The 19,727-nt window shown below is 38.8% G+C and overlaps 3 protein-coding genes and 1 long non-coding RNA gene across 4 annotated transcripts in view; 2 read left to right on the forward strand and 2 right to left on the reverse strand.

Annotated features, from left to right (window-relative positions):
- LOC138043834 (uncharacterized) overlaps positions 1-1,235 on the reverse strand; it is a 1,809-nt gene extending 574 nt beyond the window's left edge. Inside the window, exons 1-2 of the long non-coding RNA XR_011131347.1 lie at positions 1,222-1,235; positions 527-606 (exon numbers count right to left, since the gene is read on the reverse strand). This is a non-coding gene — a long non-coding RNA (uncharacterized lncRNA). The remainder of the gene's footprint in view (positions 1-526; positions 607-1,221) is intronic.
- LOC138043833 (CDK2-associated and cullin domain-containing protein 1-like) overlaps positions 1-7,282 on the forward strand; it is a 9,809-nt gene extending 2,527 nt beyond the window's left edge. The window contains exons 3-8 of the mRNA XM_068890315.1: positions 336-438; positions 906-1,001; positions 1,094-1,190; positions 2,111-2,200; positions 3,109-3,250; positions 5,681-7,282. Coding sequence (XP_068746416.1) covers positions 336-438; positions 906-1,001; positions 1,094-1,190; positions 2,111-2,200; positions 3,109-3,250; positions 5,681-5,729 — 577 coding nt within the window. The 3' untranslated portion in view covers positions 5,730-7,282. The remainder of the gene's footprint in view (positions 1-335; positions 439-905; positions 1,002-1,093; positions 1,191-2,110; positions 2,201-3,108; positions 3,251-5,680) is intronic.
- Positions 7,283-8,210: 928 nt separating this feature from the next.
- LOC138041586 (probable serine incorporator) lies at positions 8,211-10,621 on the reverse strand. The gene has a single exon (XM_068887330.1). The coding sequence runs from the start codon at positions 10,592-10,594 to the stop codon at positions 9,068-9,070; it is 1,527 nt and encodes a 508-aa protein (XP_068743431.1). The 5' UTR covers positions 10,595-10,621; the 3' UTR covers positions 8,211-9,067.
- Positions 10,622-13,253: 2,632 nt separating this feature from the next.
- LOC138043836 (transmembrane emp24 domain-containing protein 4-like) lies at positions 13,254-17,649 on the forward strand. Its single transcript, XM_068890316.1, has 4 exons — positions 13,254-13,427; positions 14,235-14,461; positions 15,464-15,610; positions 16,528-17,649. The coding sequence occupies exons 1-4, from the start codon at positions 13,289-13,291 to the stop codon at positions 16,675-16,677; spliced, it is 663 nt and encodes a 220-aa protein (XP_068746417.1). The 5' UTR covers positions 13,254-13,288; the 3' UTR covers positions 16,678-17,649.
- The last annotated feature ends 2,078 nt before the right edge of the window (positions 17,650-19,727 follow it).

Genomic DNA, 19,727 nt, shown 5'->3' on the forward strand with positions numbered 1-19,727 from the left:
TGGAGCATTAATCCTAGTGATGGAATGGGCCCACACAAGGACAGGGAAAATGTCTGGCCAGAGTGTGAATTGAATCCACAACCTCCAGATTATATCACTGTCGCTGACTGCCTACCCTTCCCTGAGACAGTAAAATGTTGATAGGTACAAAACTTGGACTTGATTGACAGAAAGTGTTTTCTGGAAACTGTTGAACTGGGTGTGGTTTTATAGGATTCCCATGGCTGTGGTTGCAGTTGTTGTCATCATTTTCCAGTTAAATTGTTCACTTGGGCCAACATGAGATCATTGTAGAAAAATTTCCCTTTGTAACTTGACATCTCATCTTTTTCCAGCACTGTATATAAATGTGTGTGCCAACAGTATGCAGAAAAGATGTACAGCAGTCTAATTGGACTTGTATCATCCTATCTCAGAAGTGTATCTGAAGAACTTCAGGTAACATCATTGCTACCAAAGCTAGTGAAAATTTCATTGTTTTTACTAATAGGGTATCACTGAGTACAAGCAAAACTTCTTAACATACCTGGTTTTGCTTAGCCCAGGCCTGTTGAGATTGTCGAAAAATAACATTGGCCAACACCATTGCTAGCTACTTGTGTTTTGCTGACCACAGTAAAAAGGGAAAGAATCTTATCAGTTTTTGTCAACCTTTTTTCACAAGAATTTAAAACAATAATTGTGGCCATTGGGTTGCTGTGAACAATATGGTTTTTCCTCCCAAAACATCCCTTGCAAGATTTAGTTCTCCCCCCTCCCCCCTCCCCTCTCCCCCCCCCCCCCCCCCCCAAACTAGACCACACCCTTTGCTATACAATTTAACTGCTGTTGTTAATACGGTTAATAAGCTTTTTGTTTTGGTTTGATTGATGTGAAATGTTATTTCATTATTAACGTTTTAAAAGGTTACTCCAAGAGAAGCTTACCTGGAGAAGTTTAATTTTGTGTTGGCTCAGTTCTTTCAAGCTGTCAGTGGTATTGTGGCAATTTTCAGTTACATGGTAAAATTTTGGATTTGACAATGTTACTTCAGATTTTTCTTCTTTCACAATTTACAAAGCTTATATATTTATGTAAGTTTCTTACATTTTAGAACCGTTTCTATGTAACGCCAAAACTTCAAACTGATTTAAACAAAGAACTGTGCAGAATCTTCACCAGTATTGTTGCAGACAATGGAATTCTCTTTGGTGAGCATGGTTGTCTTGAACAAATACTTACCGGTAACATTTCTCTTAGGTGCCCAGTGTCATTTACAGATCTTTCATAATGGCATCTCCAAAACCTTGTGTTGTCCAAAATATGCTGTGTTTCCTGAGTCACTTTTGTTTCATGATTATTTGACCATTTGCTGACAGAAGGAGATAATGTGACCATTGTATGAAAAGAAAAATAGAGCACTTGTTCTGTTTTGAATTCCTTTTTTAAGACCAAGAAAGTGTGACGCTGAACAAGCAGAAGTAGAACATGCAACAGGAAACATAGCTGCCCACGCAGACATTCTGAGGGCTTTGTCAGGTGTTCCTCCCCCACTAACGTCTGCTGAAATGAAAAACTACTTCCATTCAACGGCTGTTTGCCCACCATTTAAAGAAACCAATCAGCATTGACTAATTGTGTTGTGCATAGCCAATCACATGGTGCCATACAAAACACAAGTTTACCCAAAACTGGAAAACAGCCTCTGATTGGTCCGTAATCCACAAACGGAAGTGGTTTTTCGTTTTAGCAGACATTAGTGGGGGAAGGGGAGGAACTCGTGACGAAGCCCTAAGAATGTCTGTGTGGAGGCTACAGCAAAAAAGCAGATGATTTTGGAGTGAGATTTGAAAAGGGTATCCTTTCTTTGTATTTGACTGTCGACAGCAATAATAATATTATTTAATGATATTATTATTGCTTACTTGGCAAGCTCATTGGAACACAAGCTTGGGAGAAGAGAGCGTGGAAGCAATATTAAAGTTTTTCCTTTGTGAGCAGTCTAATTATGGGAAGTGTGAATAGTTGCATATGGAAGGGACATTTAACTTCAGGTGTCTGATCTTTGATTAATATAAGAAGTGTTGGTGCTTCAAGGTTTGACTCTTTTCATCTGCTGCTTCAATTTTAGCCATTATTGAGGAAGTGTCATCCAGGCCGTTTGGTGTTGATCCACAAATATTGATGTCCATTGTCAAAGGTCTCTACTCTCTGAACCCAGGTAAATATCTTTTCCAAGTCTATTGTGTCTTCACAGTGTTTCATAAAAAAGCATGGTCTACGTAAGGTTAAGAATGAAGCCTGTCAATTTTTTTTGCGAGGGTTTTGCAATGTGCTTCTTGAACACTCTCACTAATGTTTTTTACTCATTCTGAGAATCTTATGGCGCGTTTTTTATCCACAATTCTGGAATAAGAATGGTTGGTACGGAATGCTAGGAATAATTCGGTTTGTCTGCATAAAAACAACGTCAGTCGAGATGAGCGGTCCTGGAACGAGTAAACATTGCGTAACAAATATGACGGCTGACGAAGAGGCTGACATTGCTGCCGTTCCTTGTCAACAAAGAGGAGGAAGAAAATCGGTAGACTGTTTTGAATTTGCTGAATGTTTTGGCAGTCCTATGTACAAAGGAGAGGCAATCAATTGCCAAATTGCCTTTTTCTTGTACGAAACATCACTGAAAAACCTCGTACTCTTGGTACAATGAAATTAGAAGCAATGTTTCATTGTGTTCAAAAGTGTAACCTGATTTTTTCTCCGGTAGAATGGATGGAATGGCGTTCTGTCCATTCTGGAATAGGAATGCACGGAATAGAAAAACGCGGGCATTTTACATTCTAGCCATTCTCATTCCAGAATTGTGAATTAAAAAACGCACCCTTAAATCTTCTGTATGTAAGTATGAAGTAATATTTGTGCAATAATAATTATTATTATAAGACCAGTTCCTCTGGATAAGGGGAACTCAGCAACATCCTCTCTAGTTTTCTCTGTCCACCTTGAATGTTTACGATCCCCAAAGTCCACCCTCTTCACTCACTGGTCTGATTTGTCTGTAATTAACAATCTGTGAAGCAACTGTCGTTGTTAAATACCAGAAACCTTTTGTCTTTGTGTTTTTGGCAGAGTTTTCAAGGCGCAATCCAGTGTTGTTTGCACGGTTCATCCCCAACCTTTTGCCACCCACCCACAGTGATCAGCTGCCAACATTAATTCAAGAAGATAGGTTGTTGCAAGAGAACCTGGTGACTAGTCAGGGTTTCACAAGGCAAGTGACAAGAGAGACCTTAAGGACGTTGCCTACTAATTCAAAGATATTTTTGCGCAGTTTACTGAATATGCAGGAAAAGCAGATCTAATAACAAGTGTTACTGAAATTCAAAAAGAAAATCGGGGGTAACCACGCATTTTTCGAAGATAATTAATCAACAATATTTATAAAAAGCTTTAAAATACAAAGCAATGTATGGCAGTCTTTTCCAAATTGAAGCTTAATTATCTCTGAAAATGCGTGGTTACCCGCAATTTTCTTTTTGGATACCAAGAGCACTTGCGAAGTTCTGCTTTTTCCGCATAGTTTTGAACCGCGGAAGGGAAGGATACCAGAGGTTATCCCTATCGATGGTATGTACCCGCAACCGGATGTAATTGACAGAAGGTCGATGAAACCGTAATATCCGGAGAATAACCCACCGAGTCAGATTGAGATCGAATGAAACTCTGCCCACATACGACCTCGGAGGCAAGGGTTGAACCCATAGGTGGAAGGCACGGTTGATAACCGCTAAGCCGCCCAGACTCCCTTATCTTGGAGATACAAAACCACGGTGATGCTTTTTTCAAGCCATACACCTTTTTCCAAAATGGCCGCCATTTAGATATTCTTTTTCCGCATAGTTTTGAACCGCGCAAAAATATCCCTGTATTAATAAGCACCACCCGTAGGAAATCTGAGTATCTCGAGATGCGCAGAACCAATGCGCAATAACAATAGTAGGCACCGTCCTTTTAACAAAAAGATCTTCCTTTTTTCAACTTTTAACTGACGAACGAAGAGGTGAGTTTCTAAAGAAGCCGTGGTGCTGCGTCGTTGGGGAGACTGGGAATAATTGCAGAATACCCAGCCACTCGAAGCAACGCTACCTCGTTCCCGGCTACGTTGGTTACTAAGTGGCTAAGTGAGTGAGTGACTGAGCGAGTACGCTGTTAACGTGCATACGCGTAATCTGTGGCTACATAGCTCCGCATCTTTGCAACTACGCGGCTATGTACGTTTCCATTGTACTTCTAACTCTTGCATGGATCAGTGACGATCATTGCTACGGGATGCCTCACCTTTAAACTTTAAGAACGAGGAATTTTTTGCCATTGTTTGAACTTAGCCATATACCCGCCTAGCCACGTAGACGCAGTTTTTTTTAGTGTTTTAGAGTGGCCGAGCATTCTACGAAAATTTGATTCTTGTCAGTCGAGATGAGTTAAGAAAGATTTGCTGGCTGACGTTTCGAGCGTGAGCCCTTCGTCACAGCGAATTAGCTTAGTTGGTCTAATTCACCAGCTCAATTCCAGAATAGCAGTTCAGTTACTTGCATACTGGACAGCGTCTGTTGTTATTGCGTCGACGAATTAGAAGCTTCCTAATTGAGTGGTTGGGTGTTATGTGTGTTCGTGGTTGGCCTGTGTATGTTTCAAGCGCGAGAAATCGAGAAAAAGAGGTTGTTGGTCTGTTCCAAATCTGCACCATCTTGAAACGTCGCAATAACATCCAGCATGCCGATGAATCATTTAATCTAATTCGGAAAAAATTCGAGAAAATCGGATGCATTTCCGATTAACACGAAACTTGGTCAGTAACGAGATATGGCAATTAGCCAATCATTGGCCAGTTTTTATCAGAATCGGTTGAAATGACATCATTCTGTGGTTTGCCGAAGATCGTCTTCAAGCGAGACCGAAATGTCGTCCACCGCAGGAAAAATTACTTAGAGAGCTTTTTAGAGCCAAGCGAAAACATCTGGATGGTTTTTATGGCAATTTTGAATGGCATGGTGAGTTCGAGGTTCTTAAAATAACTGAGGAGAAAGTGCTGCCTTTGAAATTACATTCGCAAATGGTTAGACTTTCAAGTCTTCTTTGATAAGGGCTAAAAACCGTAGGCATGTCTCACAACCGATGTTAATAAACAAAATTCGAAAAGAGCAGAGCATGGAGTTCTTGGTGTTGTTGTCTGGTCTCAGTTCTCCAGCAAAATGTCACTTGTGGCCGACTTGGTAGTGATGTTTCAAAAAGGCTTAAGGTGTATGAGGCCAAGCAAAAACAGCCGTAAGTCAAAGGGATTTTGCCTAGTACCGAAAGATGCTGATATACAAGGCAAAAGTGAACTGTTATTCTAAAACCCGCTCCGAAATACTTATTTCCCACAGGCAGACAATGGGCAACCGCTTGATGAGTTAAATGGCTCCAATTTCGTGAATGTTCGGAAATTTTAGCCGTGGTCCGAGATTTAAACCTCTCTTTCCAAATCCTGTTCTTGGAATTCCCCTTGAAAATTTTAAATTTCAAGATAACAAGATAACAAGACTTAAAACAACAACAAGACAACAAGACTTAAAAGACAACAACAAGACTTGAAAGATAACAAGACTTAAAAAGTCCCAGACGTTATCTTGATTCGTAGGTTCTGTTTCTATGTTTCTAGGGAAGACAATGTAAGAAAAAGAAGAGGTGAAGATTTTCAAGGGAGATAACATTTAGAAGAAGGGGACAAAATCCTTTAAAACTAATCCGCGGAATTTCATATAGCTTCAGATGGAACTTGCGAGAATTGGGCGTTGTGGTCATGGCAAAACGGAAATTCATGTAGCTCCAGATGGAACTTGCGAGAATTGAGCTTTGTGGTCATGGCAAAACGGAAATTCTGCAAGACGAGAGCGCTGTCATTCAAGAGTTTGCACAATCAATAAGAGACGAGGACTAGTTCGAGAAATTCAGTGGAAATCTTCAATGCTGGAATTTCAAAACAAAACTTTAGGGATAGGGAATGGCTTGAAGTTCTTTTTATTACAGGGTTTCATGTTCCTAAATTTCTATTTTTCCCATTCATGGAAAACCTGTTTTTGTCATGGGACGGTGCATAATGCAGCACTTTATGGAAGAAAACTGGAAGCATTAATAGCCCATATGCATAATGACGTTTGGCTAATTTCACCACCAAACCTCGAATTCGAAAATCAAACTTGTAAATTTTAGCATGAGATAAATCCCAAAGGAGCAAACTCGAAAAGAAAGCCCACATGCGAACAGAGTTGCATGTCCAAATGATGTGAATTATTTTGTGCAAACGAGGCTTTGTGGTGAAATTAGCTAGTCAGACGTCATCACGCATAACGCCCATTTACCTCACGGCTGTGAGTGACATTAGTTTTCGCTGACATAATAATAATAATAATGATGATGATAATAATAATAATAATAATAATAATAATAATAATAATAATAATAATAATAATATCAACTTTATTTATTCACTTCAACGGAAGGGAAGGATACCAGAGGTTATCCCTATCGATGGTATGCGCCCGCAACCTGATGTAATTGACAAAAGGTCGATTTTGATGAGGGAGGAAACCGGAAGATCCGGAGAAAAACCCACCGAGTCAGATTGAGATCGAATGAACTCAGCCCACATTCGAGCTCGGGACCAAGGGTTGAACCCATAGGTAGAAGGCACGGTTGATAACCGCTAAGCCGGCCAGACTCCCTTATCTTGGAGATACAAAACCACGGCGATGCTTTTTTCAAGCCATACACCTTTTTCCAAAATGGCCGCCATTTAGATATTCTTTTGTTTTTATTCAAATTAGACCCTGATGCCTCGTCCAAGGCAAAATATTCTTTTGAATTTTAAGCTTAAGAACGAGGCATCAAGGGCTAGTTTGAATAAAAACAAAAGATTATTTAAATGGCGGCCATTTTAGAAAAAGGTGTATGTTCTTTGAGAAGAGTGCATCTTGGAAGCTCTCAAAGTCTCTATAGGGGATCCTGTTTCGTTCGAGGCTTACAAGGTTTTCCTATTTTTTCGAAATAGAAATCTATTTTCTTATTAATATCGCCCTTAACTCTGCTTGACAACTTGCTATTTATTGTCTCTCACTCCCTTCCTAGAGTTGGCTTGCTCTCAAGCAAAAAAAGGTGGATCTTGTAGCATCAGTCGCGTGTGCAAAAAAACAAAACTTGCCTAATAAAGTTTAAAAAAGCCTTCTGCGCAGTGTAAAAAAGCAATTAAACTTAGGTTTTGCAATGTAGTGTGTTGTGTTTATTTGAATATGGTGATATTGGAGTCCAATTAGGTTTGTGATTAAACGAGTGATAACAAAATCTGACTGCCGCGCAGCGGGAGTCCGAATTGTTAACAACAAGTATGATTACAGACTGAATTGGACGACACGAAGTCCTTTTACCAATATTAATCATAAAATTACAATTTCGGAGAAAAAAAGAAGAGCCAAGTTATGAAAGAAAGGGAAAATTTGCATTGGAAGACTGACAGAGGAAGCGTAAATTGTTTTATGTCGCTCTGAAAGAAAGAAAGCCCCAAATTAGGAGTCCACTGTTTCTATGGTGATTGAAACCAAGGTTGTGATTGGTTGATTTTAAGGCACCACTTTGAATGTGATTGGCTTATTGAACTGGCCGATAACTCGGCAAGTGAATTAGTGGAAAATAGGAGTTTTATAAACCAATCACAATGGAGGAAATAGTAATTCTTAGTTACTCTTAAAGGGAACCTCCACTAAAACAGGAATATATCTTTAAGATAGTTAACATAATGCTCACAATCAAAATTGTTCGAGCGTTTTCCAATGGAATCGTTTGTATCCGAAATAAATGAATTTCAAAAACGCTTGTTTTGGTTTTTAAATTTCCCGGGCGCCGCCATCTTGAATAATTGTGACGTGTCGTGGTTGCCCTATTGTTTTAAAACAAAAGCTCTGTGCAAATACAAAAGAGCAACCATAACACGTCACAATTATTCAAGATGGCGGCGCCCAGGAAATTTGAAAACCAAAACAATCGTTTTTGAAATTCATTTATCTCGGATACAAACGATTCCATTAGAAAACGTTTGAACAATTTTTATCGTAAACATTATGTTAAATATTTTGAAGTTGTATTCTTGTTTTAGTGGAGGTTTCCTTTAATACCTGTGCACAAGGCGTTCAGTTCGAGTCACAATATTATCATTAGTTAAAATTCTGTTGAGTTGGATGGTTTTATCAGAACAGATGTCGATAGAGCGGTTTTCAAGTTAGTCTCGTAAAAAGAAATATCAAAGTCATTACTTCGACCAATCACAGCAGGCGCAAGCAGCGCAATGAACCAATCCAAATTCGTAGCATTTCCATCTAACTTTTCATTGGTTCATAAACTGGCGGGAGATTTTTAAGCCAATCACTAAGCGTAGCAATTGCAATCGCGTAATTACTTTCTACAATCATTTGGAAAAGGCTCTAAACCGAAAAGCAAATTGCAACAGCTAAGGGAGAGGCGAAAAGGTTGTTGGGAAATGAAAATCTTAACAAAAGAAATACCTTGCAAAGTTTTTTTTTAACAAAAACCCGGATGTTTTTCCTTACATACAGAGATTGAGTTTTCGGGATTTTTCATCACGAATTGTCCAATGCGGCGCTTAACCTATAGTAAGAGTGGTTGTCTATTGAGTGTGCAAAAAATAAAAAAATTGAATAAGCCATTCAACAGTAGTGGCTTGGTTTCATGTCTCATAATGATCTTGAACGGTGGGCGCCTGGGATCTAAACTAACCCAGGCGCACATTGTCTGAAGGGTATTCATCCTGAGATATGGAAACAAGACATAGCCCCAGTGTCAACAGCTGGCGCTAACGGCGGGAAAATGAGTGCCACGCAGTCAATCTTCGTATGCCGCTGCATAATTGGCTGAGAATGTAAAGCTATTTTTAAAGCCAATCGCCATACGTCCTAAAACAGAGGGAGAGGTGTTACTTTCGACACTCCATTTCAAACCAATCTATTCTGGGATCAACTCGCTCGATGACTCGTCACTGTTATTTCGATGGTAGTAGTTCCCTCCGAGTCGTTCTGTGGTTGCAGGAACCAAGCATAAACTGAAAGAACACCAAGTCCCTGTACGAATCCGGAAATATCACAGGTGCTATTAAGGTCCAAATATATATAAAAGTGCTAAAAATAGCAGCGGAGAGTCGGATCCACACTGCTCCCCAGCCACAAACTAATTTCACGCTGGAATGCTGTCCTTCTTCGGGACGGTACCAGCTCGTCAATGTCATCATGGTATAAAGAGCAGCGAGACAAAATAGTACTTGAAAAAATGAATAACTGTACGCGACGCCGTCTTTTTCGTCATCAAAAACGCAGCCCCCCTCAGCGAAGGCCGTGCTTCGCACAGACGCATCACAACCATCCGGGTATTCTCGAACTTCAACCAATGGTGGAGTAGTTGCGTGTCCCGGATGCAACTTACCATACTGCGGAGCTCGAACGTCTCGTAAACAGGCGTAAATTAAAACAAAGAACATAAATCCCAAGCTAAGGAGGATTTGAATATTACTAAAAGGACTTCCGGGAAAGAGATAATCACGTGACGGGTTACATATGCTGTCAGGTTCATTTGATAGCGCTTGCCACGTGATGAATGTATTATACGTGGTGGCCACCGCTGCTTGAAGAAGACCCGAACGTGGGCGCCTTTCTTGAACTACCGGATTTACGGAGATATAAGTTGCAGCTGAGCAAAGATAAACATTAAAAGTTATAAAAAACATATTGTTATGACATCCAGCTGCCCAGGCGTATAGTAAGTAAAATGATATAACTGAAACTATGGAAATCGCATAAAGAGTTATTGTGGGTACCCAGAGAATTATGTACCATATTTTAGCCTGCGCATAGTTTGAAGAAGCCTCGAGTCTCTCGACACAGCTTACATTCCAAGCATGAACAAAATCTATTAGTAGAACGAATTGCAAAATAATAAAGGCAAAGCCACCATTAAGACCAAAAAATGTCCACACTTCCCCCGTGTAATCAGAATGGGGAATGAAGATAAACAGAAACGTGAAGATTGATAATACAAGGATCTTGACTCCCCAAAAGCCATTGTTAATTCTCGCTCGTTGTTCTTGAGTTGACGAAATTCCGTATAAAACCATGCTTTGACCGAGATAAAATATTGCAAGTAAGAAAAGAACGCGATAAACTGAGGCATAACTGAATAATGTGTCACAGAAAGAGTATGAGACAGTTTGGCAGAAGCTATCGCCCATGAAATGCCTCGTGCGTGGAGTCAGCAGGACACAGCATAACAAGCAAGCCCCTAACAATAAACCAATGTAACACATTCGAGTGAAGATTGACTGTCGGAGCCGACATCTGGGACGAATGCATCGAGCGCAGATATGCAAACCACAGCATAAAAACACATCGAGCTTGTAGCAAAATTCCGAGACAATGTCCAAAACTGCACGGCCACGAAACTTGGAAGTCCCACGTGGGGCGGTTTCAGTAATATTTGGGCCCTCAACAACAACCTCCTGGCAGGATGAAGATGCCATTTTGGTTTCTAAAAATTGTGTCCACCAATTCAGCGATGAATTTCATTCAGATTTCCTTGCTGAGGCTAGTTTGAAAGGAACGATAAAGGATAGCTTATTGTTGTTGAGTGTTGTTGGTCAATTCACACGTGTCAATGGTTCGGCGAAATCCTAAATGTTTAATGTAGCATGTTCTTTTTTCTTTGTCATTTTGTGTCCTTTGTTCTCGAATTCTTACAAGGAAATCGACTGCTTAATGATCCAAAGGGGAAATCTCTCTGCCGAAAAACGTCAGGCCCTCAGGCTAAAAAAGCAATGAAAGATTGTTGTACAATGGCGAAAAGCTAGCTTGGCCTGTCTTACGCTAAATCAACAAACTATGATTCGTTAACAATTGTCATCAATAAGATGTTTTTCTTCCAGAGGATGACTTCATAAGAAATTCGTTAGTTTTCATTTTTTTTTTCCGAAAGCAAAACTTACTCGCGCGGAAAACATTACTATGAGATGAAAAGGAAAATTAAGGAAAAGGAAGCAATTCATCCATGTACATCTCATCTGGCGATTACTCTCTCGTACAGCCAAATCATCACCCATAGGTTTTAGGGTTAGCCGCTCAAATCGATTTTGTTTAGTGATTGTTTGAAAAGATCTATTTACTATCTTGAAGATTGTAAATAACTTGAACTGACTGAAATGTTTTTTTTTTTGCCAGACGTTTTTTCTATCAAGCCTCCTATTTTTCACTGGTTCGCAGAACATCAATTGGCTACTCATGCTGGGTGGGACAGGGTTTTTTTTTACTTTCATCTCCTGAGAAAACGCTATTCGATTCGAAGCCCTTCTCGATCCTTTCGTTTGCTTTGAAACTCGTTGCGTTCTTCCAGACCTTGAAAAAACAATTCCTCGAGCACCCGGGGCGAATACAAATACGAAGAGAACAGAACTTCGTTGGTGTGGATTAAAACTAAGATTTAACGGACAACAAGTGAAAAATGGTCGCTACATATTCAAACCACAGTAGTCTGGTGCTTTCAGTGTATATCCTAATCGCTCAATTTCCAATACCCTGTAGTATAAAGGCTATTACCTTCAAGGTACACGATAATTACATGCATGGAAAGCTTGACTGGTTTGTTTAGTGCCTGGTGGATTAATCCGCCACGCTTGGAACACGCAAGCCATACTTACTTTCACTAGGGAAAGTTAGTTCAGGGGAACCCAACGATAATCTTCGGTGAAATATGTGTTCGGGAGAGTCAAACTGTTCTAAGAATTTTGGTTTTACGTTGCAAACAGCTATAGATTTCTTTACTAAAACATCACCTAAAAGATTCGGCAACCAGGGAAAAGTACAGCAGTTTCGGATGAGCAAATGGTTCCCTGGAAGGCAACGTTCAGCCAGCAATTTCTGAAGTGAAGATTTCGCTCCCTAAAAGCGATTTTCAGCTAAGATATCCGAACAGATCAAATTCTTCTAGGTGATAAAAACATCTCTCTGGACACGGTCTTTAGACATTACAAGGAGCCTAGAAATGTCTCTCAAAGGCTTTTCGCAGCTTAATTTGCTCAGGGGTGCCCTTGGCTGCCTTGTTACTCGCCGGTTACTCGTCACCAGAACTCCGGTTTATTAGTCCATCCCGTGCTTTGATTTAAACTTTGCTAGTGGTTTGTCAGAGAAAGAGATTTTATGCTAGAAAAGCCGGAGCCTTTGGGAAAAGAGCAAACGTTTCCTAACAAACCAATAGAGGGCCTCTTCGCTCATAAAATAGAAGGCTTTAAAGTTTCCGGGGACTGCTGCTACCAGTACACTGAGAGCTTTCCGCAAGATGCTCGGCAACTTTTTGACAACTATTCGTATTTCGAGCAACTTTTTGAATTAATTCTGAGCAATTTCTAGTTTTCTACAAATTCTGAGATATCGTAGCAGCTTTTAGTGCTTAAATTGGTCATGCTTCCATATTTCACAATGCTCCAGTAGACAATTTGTGAATTTCCTTTGAAAAAGGAGGAGCTTTGTCTTTGAACAAATTTATTTAGCGACGCTGGTTACAACACGCAAAATTGCACAAAAATGCTTAGAAATGTTACTTTTGTTGTACAGATTGCCAGAAGGCCATGGGCTACTGGATTGGATATTTTTGCATCAGACCAAATAAAAGAGCAACATTTGAGCAACTTTTGAGCAACTTTTTGTGAATTTTCGGGCAACTTGTTGAAAGCCGTAGCTGCTGCCAACACTTACTACCCATGAGACAATTAGCTCTTAGGCTGCAAGAACGTTGACGTCCCAGTCGTCACAACCGGTGACCTTTATCGTTTTTCTCTTTAGTGCTTTGATTCGATAATGTCATTTCAAAGTTGTTGATCAAAATCGTTCAAAACTCTTTGCCGGTTTAGGCAGAAATGTCCCTTATAGCAAACACAAAACGTTTGGCTTTTTTATGACATCTAATTTAGGACGTCATGAAAACACCGAAAGAGAGATCAGATCAGCTTCCAGTTATCACATTTTAAGTTCGGAACCGCTCAAGCTTAAGCTGAATGTAAAGTTTACTAATTCTTTCACGATCATTCGTTCGTACGTTCTCATTCATTCGTTCGTTCATTTCAGTATTTGCGAGAGGAGACTGAAGACTAGCCAGTTGTACCGGGGTTCGCATGGCCATCTGGGTATTCCTTTCCACTGACGTGGCGTGCTTCACACAAAGAAACATGGCGGCCATGGTTTGGGTAAAAACTTTGCTTCTAGCTATTTTACCTGTGCATTTGGCCAGAGGCCTCTACTTTCACATGGGTGAAACAGAAAAGAAATGCTTTATTGAAGAAATACCCGATGAAACCATGGTCATCGGTAAGGTTTCTATTTCTTAAATCGAAGAGAAGCTATTTGACAGTACATTATGAAAATCGGTTTTTCTTACAGGTTCTTCATTCCTAATCTTTTTTTTTAGTCAACCGTGTCTTTCGTATTGAGAAGTAACCTGTGAAATACGTAAACTACGTGTTGTATTGCTTTCAGGATTCTTTCTTTCCTGGAGTTCAATAATATAATTTATATATAATTCATTCATGTGTACAGAGCATGATATCTGTAGCATGTATATGCATACAAGACTTATTGCTTATCTTGTGTTGAGCTAATTGTCTTTCTTGTTTTTTATAGTAATTATGACTTGTTTATGAAAGTTCTGCCAGTGCCTTGCCAGCTTGCTGAGAGCTTCTTAGATCTACACGTGTAAAAGCTACTAGGTTAAAAATATCTCTTTAAAGTGTTCAGCCCACTTAACAGGGATGGAAAAAAAGCATTATGCAACTAGACCTGTGAAAATGCAGCGAGGTTACCTCATCACAACTTTTATTTTCAATATTTTCTTTGAGAATGCTAATTATTATTGTGAAAGCTAACTCGACCTCTGTTTTCAATTGAGATCCCTCATGGATCCTCTGTGTAAGTCACACAAAGGATCTCATGAGGGAGGGGAGGGGGAGGGGAGCTAAGGCCACTTTTCATCCTGGTTGATGACGCTGAAATTGTGCACCTGAACACATCTACCAGTTTATCAGCCCAGCCAGCCCCTTAAACAGCCACTTTCTTATCTGTAAATGTGGTAAGAAAAATTATCAGTTGAAAAAAGTGAACCTTTTCTGTTTGAAACAGGAAAATACAAGACACAGCTTTATGATGAGAACATCAGAGATTTCCTTCCATCCAGCCCTGGTATAGGCATGCATGTAGAAGTTAAAGATCCCAACATGAAAGTTATTTTGTCTAAATATTATGCATCAGAAGGTCGTTTCACCTTTACATCACACTTACCTGGTGAACACCTCATCTGTCTACACTCCAACTCCACACGTTGGTCTCTATGGGCTGGAGGAAAGTTGGTAAGTTAATAATAATAATAATAATAATAATAATAATAATATGGTGGCCGTGCAGTACACAGAATCTTCATTTGTTTGTTTTGTGTACTTTAACTAAGTGGAGGTTGGGTGCTTAAGACATCCTGGACCTTCCACTATTGGTAGCCAGTTCCAAGATGGAGAATGCATCAATGGCTTGTAAAACCGGACAAACCAGCCATGCACCCCCACTCCCTCGGGAAGACAGGCACCCGTTACACTGATAAACAGCAGAAAGTAGAGGGAGGGGGAGGGGGGGTGGGAGCGAAAAAGCTGCTAAATGCTCCACAGAAAATGCTCCTTCTTCCTGCCACACTGATTTAGAAAGCTGTACAACGCAAAGTACATGGAATCCAACACATGCACAAATATAACAAAACCACTGATAACAATATTGACTGCAGTACTCCTAGTTGTTAAATCAGTTAACAACATTTAACCTCATCAAAATCTCACCATGCAACAATCTGTGGTGAAATAATCGGCCGATGCAACAAATAACCTAAATTGTATTTTTAAGAAACAGCTTGTGTCATGGTTTTGACAAAAAGCTTAAAGCTCTGAATATGAGGGTGTGACATTTGAAGGGTTAGCTTTTTGAGTTGCATTAATTTTTGTAGGTCGATTTAGTTTTACAAACCCTGTTGATACCTTTCTTCACTCTTCCACCAACACAGTCCAATAGTTTCTTCGTTTGTTTGTTGAAATAATGAATTTGTCTCAGCCAAGTCATTGGCTTTGTTTTGGATTGTCTGTAAATATTGCAAATGAAGAAAAAAAAATCTTCCTCCTGTCCACCTACTTTAAATGTGTGATACAGTATTCATGAAAACTTGCCAGATTAAACTCAAAAGCTCTCGAGTTTCCCTATTAAACTTAATTAATAATCCATCGACATCTGTTGTTAGACAGAGTAAAATCTGACGAGTCTCGCTCTCAAGGGTCAATGGGTTAAGATTTAATGATTTTCTGCTTCTTCACTAGCGTATTCATTTGGATATTCAAGTTGGTGAACATGCCAATGACTACAAAGAAATTGCTACAAAGGATAAACTTACTGAACTTCAGCTACGTATTCGTCAATTGTTAGACCAAGTGGAACAGATCAGCAAAGAACAGAATTATCAGCGGGTATGTTAATTATGTCATTTACTGACTTAAGGAATGTTGAATAATTTAGCCATTGTAATCCTTGCAAATCAAGCCCTTAGGTTATTCCTCAATTGCCTTGTTAAAGGAGCTAGGTCACGCTATTTTAGATAATTTTGTTTAATTTTGTTAATTATGAGCGCTAAACGTCAAATTGGCAGAGCAATAGTCTTTCATTTTCAAAATTACGGCCACATAACAACTGAGAATGATTTTCCAGCTTTGTAAATGACATTTTAATATAGACTGATGTAATTTTGAAAAATGGTGGGCCGACGTTTTTCTAATTTACCCAAATTCAACCATTTCAATCCTCTCCAGTTTTGTCCATCCATGTCCCTTCATGGCTTCCCTGTGTTTTCTTAGAGATCTTCTATAGTTTTGAACAGTTATTTTGATATTTTAGTTAATTCTATGACCATTCGATCAGTGCTGAAATTGCCTAAAATTGCGTGACCTAGCCCCTTTAAGGAAAAGTTATCTTTTTTTGGCCTTGTGAAATAATTATTATAACAGTCCCGCACAGTCCAAAAGCTGGTTAGAAAAATGGCTCATAAGTAGTTTTGTGTAGACATGTGCTAGCCAGTCCCCATCACCTTCCATCAACTGGGTGCCCTCAAAGACTCCCTGAAAAACGATTTGAGGCTGTGCAAACCAAGATTGTAACAAAAAGACATAATTTATCTTCTGTAATTTTTACCACCCATGGTTTAACTACTAAGCCAGCTTCTTTTCACTGCCCAATATTGTTTACTTTTATACACTCTTTAGTGCCTCAATTACTCAACATGTAAACTTTTAAAGAAAACAGTACTGTGAAAGTCCAGCTATTTCTAGAATTGAAAGTTTTGCAGCTTTTTTTTTGTCATCTCCTCATCAATTTTGTTCTCTCTTTTTAGTTCCGTGAAGAGCGTTTCAGAGCAACTAGTGAAAGCACAAACCAAAGGGTCCTCTGGTGGGCTCTTGCGCAAACCCTGATTCTTTTGATTACTGGATTCTGGCAAATGCGTCATCTCAAGGGTTTCTTTGAAGCCAAGAAACTTGTTTAAAGAATTCAATATTGTTCATACAGACACTTGATCTGGGTGAAGGACAGCTTTGAATTTGTCTGTTATTTGAATGGCCTTTCTGAGCTTCAGAGGCAACTGCATAGAGGCCTTCTAAACAAGATCTAACTGCTTTGTTGACCATGCTCACTTTGACTGAGTGAGAAAACAGATCCACTTATTTCAAATTCTCTATGTTATATGAAAATTAGTAATTTCCATTGTAATGTCCTAATAGATGGTAAAATGGGTTTGATTTTAAGGGGCCTTTTTGTCTGTACTGTAGTTCCTTTTCATTGTACCTGTGATGTAGAATCCTTTGGCTCAAACTTATGTTTGAAATTGGAAATCAGTACTGCAAATGCAAGCAAGAAAATACCTCCAAATCATTTGAGATGAATGACCTTGTTTGAATTTGATACAGGCAAAAGTCTTGAAAGTGAGGCTTTTGCACATTTGAAATTCATTTTGGAATGCAACATTTCTAAAATTAGTTTATCCATTTAATGACATCCATGTCTTACTCTTTTGCTCATTTTTATTTTGACAAAACTAAGTATTGTTGCCTGGTAATAACTTCTCAAAGTTACATGTAACTGGAGTTTTTAGTAAAGCCTTTTTCACTTTGGCTGAATAATCTGACGTCTGGTGGCAATTTTGACTTAACTTGCAAAACTCTTGGCTTAATGTTATCAGTAAAGTGATGCACAATATAAGTTGAATTTCGCATTGTGCAGTCTCAATTTTTCATACAGTGCTTTCACAAACATCACAGAGTGTTTGGCAAGCATCCTTATTCCAATAGTAGTCTGCCCTGAGAAGGAAGGATTCGTTAGATACATTGCACTAAGAAGCCTATCAATTTGTAGTAATATAATTATTATTTTTCTTCTAACCCAAATGAAGTGATACCATTGTTCTTTTATAAAATTGTTCACAAAACCCTTGAACTTATTAATAAACTGGACACTTGTAGTTAAGTGTGAAATTCTTATGTGGTTAAATTTAAGATTGTTTTGAAACATGTTAGCCTTTATATTGTTGTGGTATTCTTAACAATATTTTATTATTATGTAAGTGTTTGTGGGATATTGAGGGGAAAATGGCCAACAAGGTGCATGAATTCTGAACTGATTGAGCCTTTGGATACTTGTCTACACATTTTACAGTCAAGCCATGTCATACGTGACCAGTAGTTTTGAAATTTGAACCGAGTATTCAAATCTGCGTGCTAGTTTGGAGCTTTGCTCTTGAGATTCTAAATTCCGGTGGATATTTCCTTGATTATCGAAAATAATTAGCTATGAACTTTTGTTTTATTGTAAAATAAATGGTGCGATGAATTATTGTTTAGTTATTGTGCATTTTTTGTTCAAATCTTGGAAGTTCCAAAGAGGAATTTGAATGTTCATTTCAGTCTTGTGGATACTGGTCACACGTGACATACTTGCCAACAATTTGCGCAATCACGTTATACTTATAAATTATTATGATTCCATGAGCCAGCGTTGAATATGGAGGGTAAGGCCCGTTTCAAACGTCTAACTTTACATGTGCTGAATCTAATGCAAATAAGAAAATCTATTGTTTGCGCTCATTTGCATTAGATTCGGCACATGTAAAGTTCAATGTTTGAAACAGGCCTGAAATAACAAAATATAAGGTACATAGTGCCGATTTGGCAGTAGCCAATTCTCTTCTAACAGGTGGGAGTGATGTAATATTGTTTCAGTAATTTTCATGAAACACTAGCCTGCGCCTGAAATACGTCTTTGTTTGCAGGCTAATCAAACATTGAACTTTTTCAATTTTACAAAATGATTGGAAATTCAATTTTACAAAATGACAGGTGCAGTTAGTGCCCATATAAGGTAATCTAGTATATTACAGACATCTGACTGTAGCTGATAACTGAAATTGAGCCAATCAGAATGCTAGAAATGCAATATTCGTTACTGAAATTTTGATAGAAGCTGATAACAAAGATGCTTTAAGCCAATCATAACCCTGGAAATGCAATACAGTATCTATGGTTCAAGGTTTAATAATAAAGTTATCTGCATCATGGCAGTATAGTAGACTGATAGCAGTCCAATCTATACCTGTAGAGCTGCACGTCTTGAGGTAATAATATTATTATTGTGTTTTGTCATGCAATTGAGAGAAACAAATTGCATGGCAAAGAATGATTGACTCAAAAAGCGCACTTCTCAACTGACATACTAACAGTCTGCAGACAGACTACTCTGATGACAATGTTGTATCTCGTGAGGCAACTAGGGCAAAAGTAGGATATTAACTCATTCCAATGATCTGTTATCATTACCGGTAATTTGATCGGTTTCATAGCAAACTGACCTGTCCTCAGAGTTGACTATTACATCATTAAATAAAGGACCAATTCTGATATCAATTATTTGTCTATTATGAAAGTAATAATTCATCCTGTAAAGTACAAAATATAATAAAAATGGTATGATTGATACATTTATTGGGCATTGTTTGAAATGGGTAAAGCTGCCTGCAAAATTAATGACACATTCAGAAGTCAACATGTTTCCTCCAATGGTATCAATAATGGTTTGCCTAAGATCTGAAATCTGGAATCCGGAAGTAGAAACTGGGGAAAGAAATCCGAAATCCGATATAGGAAATTGAACCAAAGTCACTTGGCCTGCACTAATTTGTGAAGCGAAACGAAACAAAACGAAACGAAATGATACAGAAACAATCCTAAACATTCATTAACTGCATTAGGCCCACAAACTTTTTTTAGGCCTAAGGTTAGCTTTAATGAATGTTTAGGATTCTTTCTGTATTTTGTTTTGTTTTGCAAATTAGTGTAAACCTTTGGTTGAAGTTCTTATTTTGGATTTCGGATTCCGGATTCCGGATTCCGGATTCCGGACTTTAGTCAAACTCTCAGCTGGGTGGCAGCAGTTTCGAACCACTACTAACCCCTCCCCTCCCTGCTTTACAGATGTACTATTAAATGTCTCTAACTTTAGTAGCTTTTAGTGCTTTCTGAAGGCAAAAAAGGTCAGATTTCTCAT

The sequence above is a fragment of the Montipora capricornis genome, chromosome 3 (assembly GCF_036669925.1).
Source record: "Montipora capricornis isolate CH-2021 chromosome 3, ASM3666992v2, whole genome shotgun sequence".
Lineage (NCBI taxonomy): Eukaryota > Metazoa > Cnidaria > Anthozoa > Scleractinia > Acroporidae > Montipora > Montipora capricornis.

Bases quoted from the DNA above. Each gene is read 5' to 3' on its own strand.
- LOC138041586 (XM_068887330.1), bottom strand. From the start codon at position 10,594: ATGGCATCTTCATCCTGCCAGGAGGTTGTTGTTGAGGGCCCAAATATT.
- LOC138043836 (XM_068890316.1), top strand. From the start codon at position 13,289: ATGGCGGCCATGGTTTGGGTAAAAACTTTGCTTCTAGCTATTTTACCT. The intron at 13,428-14,234 runs GTAAGGTTTCTA...TGTTTGAAACAG, and splicing joins CGATGAAACCATGGTCATCG to GAAAATACAAGACACAGCTT. The intron at 14,462-15,463 runs GTAAGTTAATAA...CTTCTTCACTAG, and splicing joins TATGGGCTGGAGGAAAGTTG to CGTATTCATTTGGATATTCA.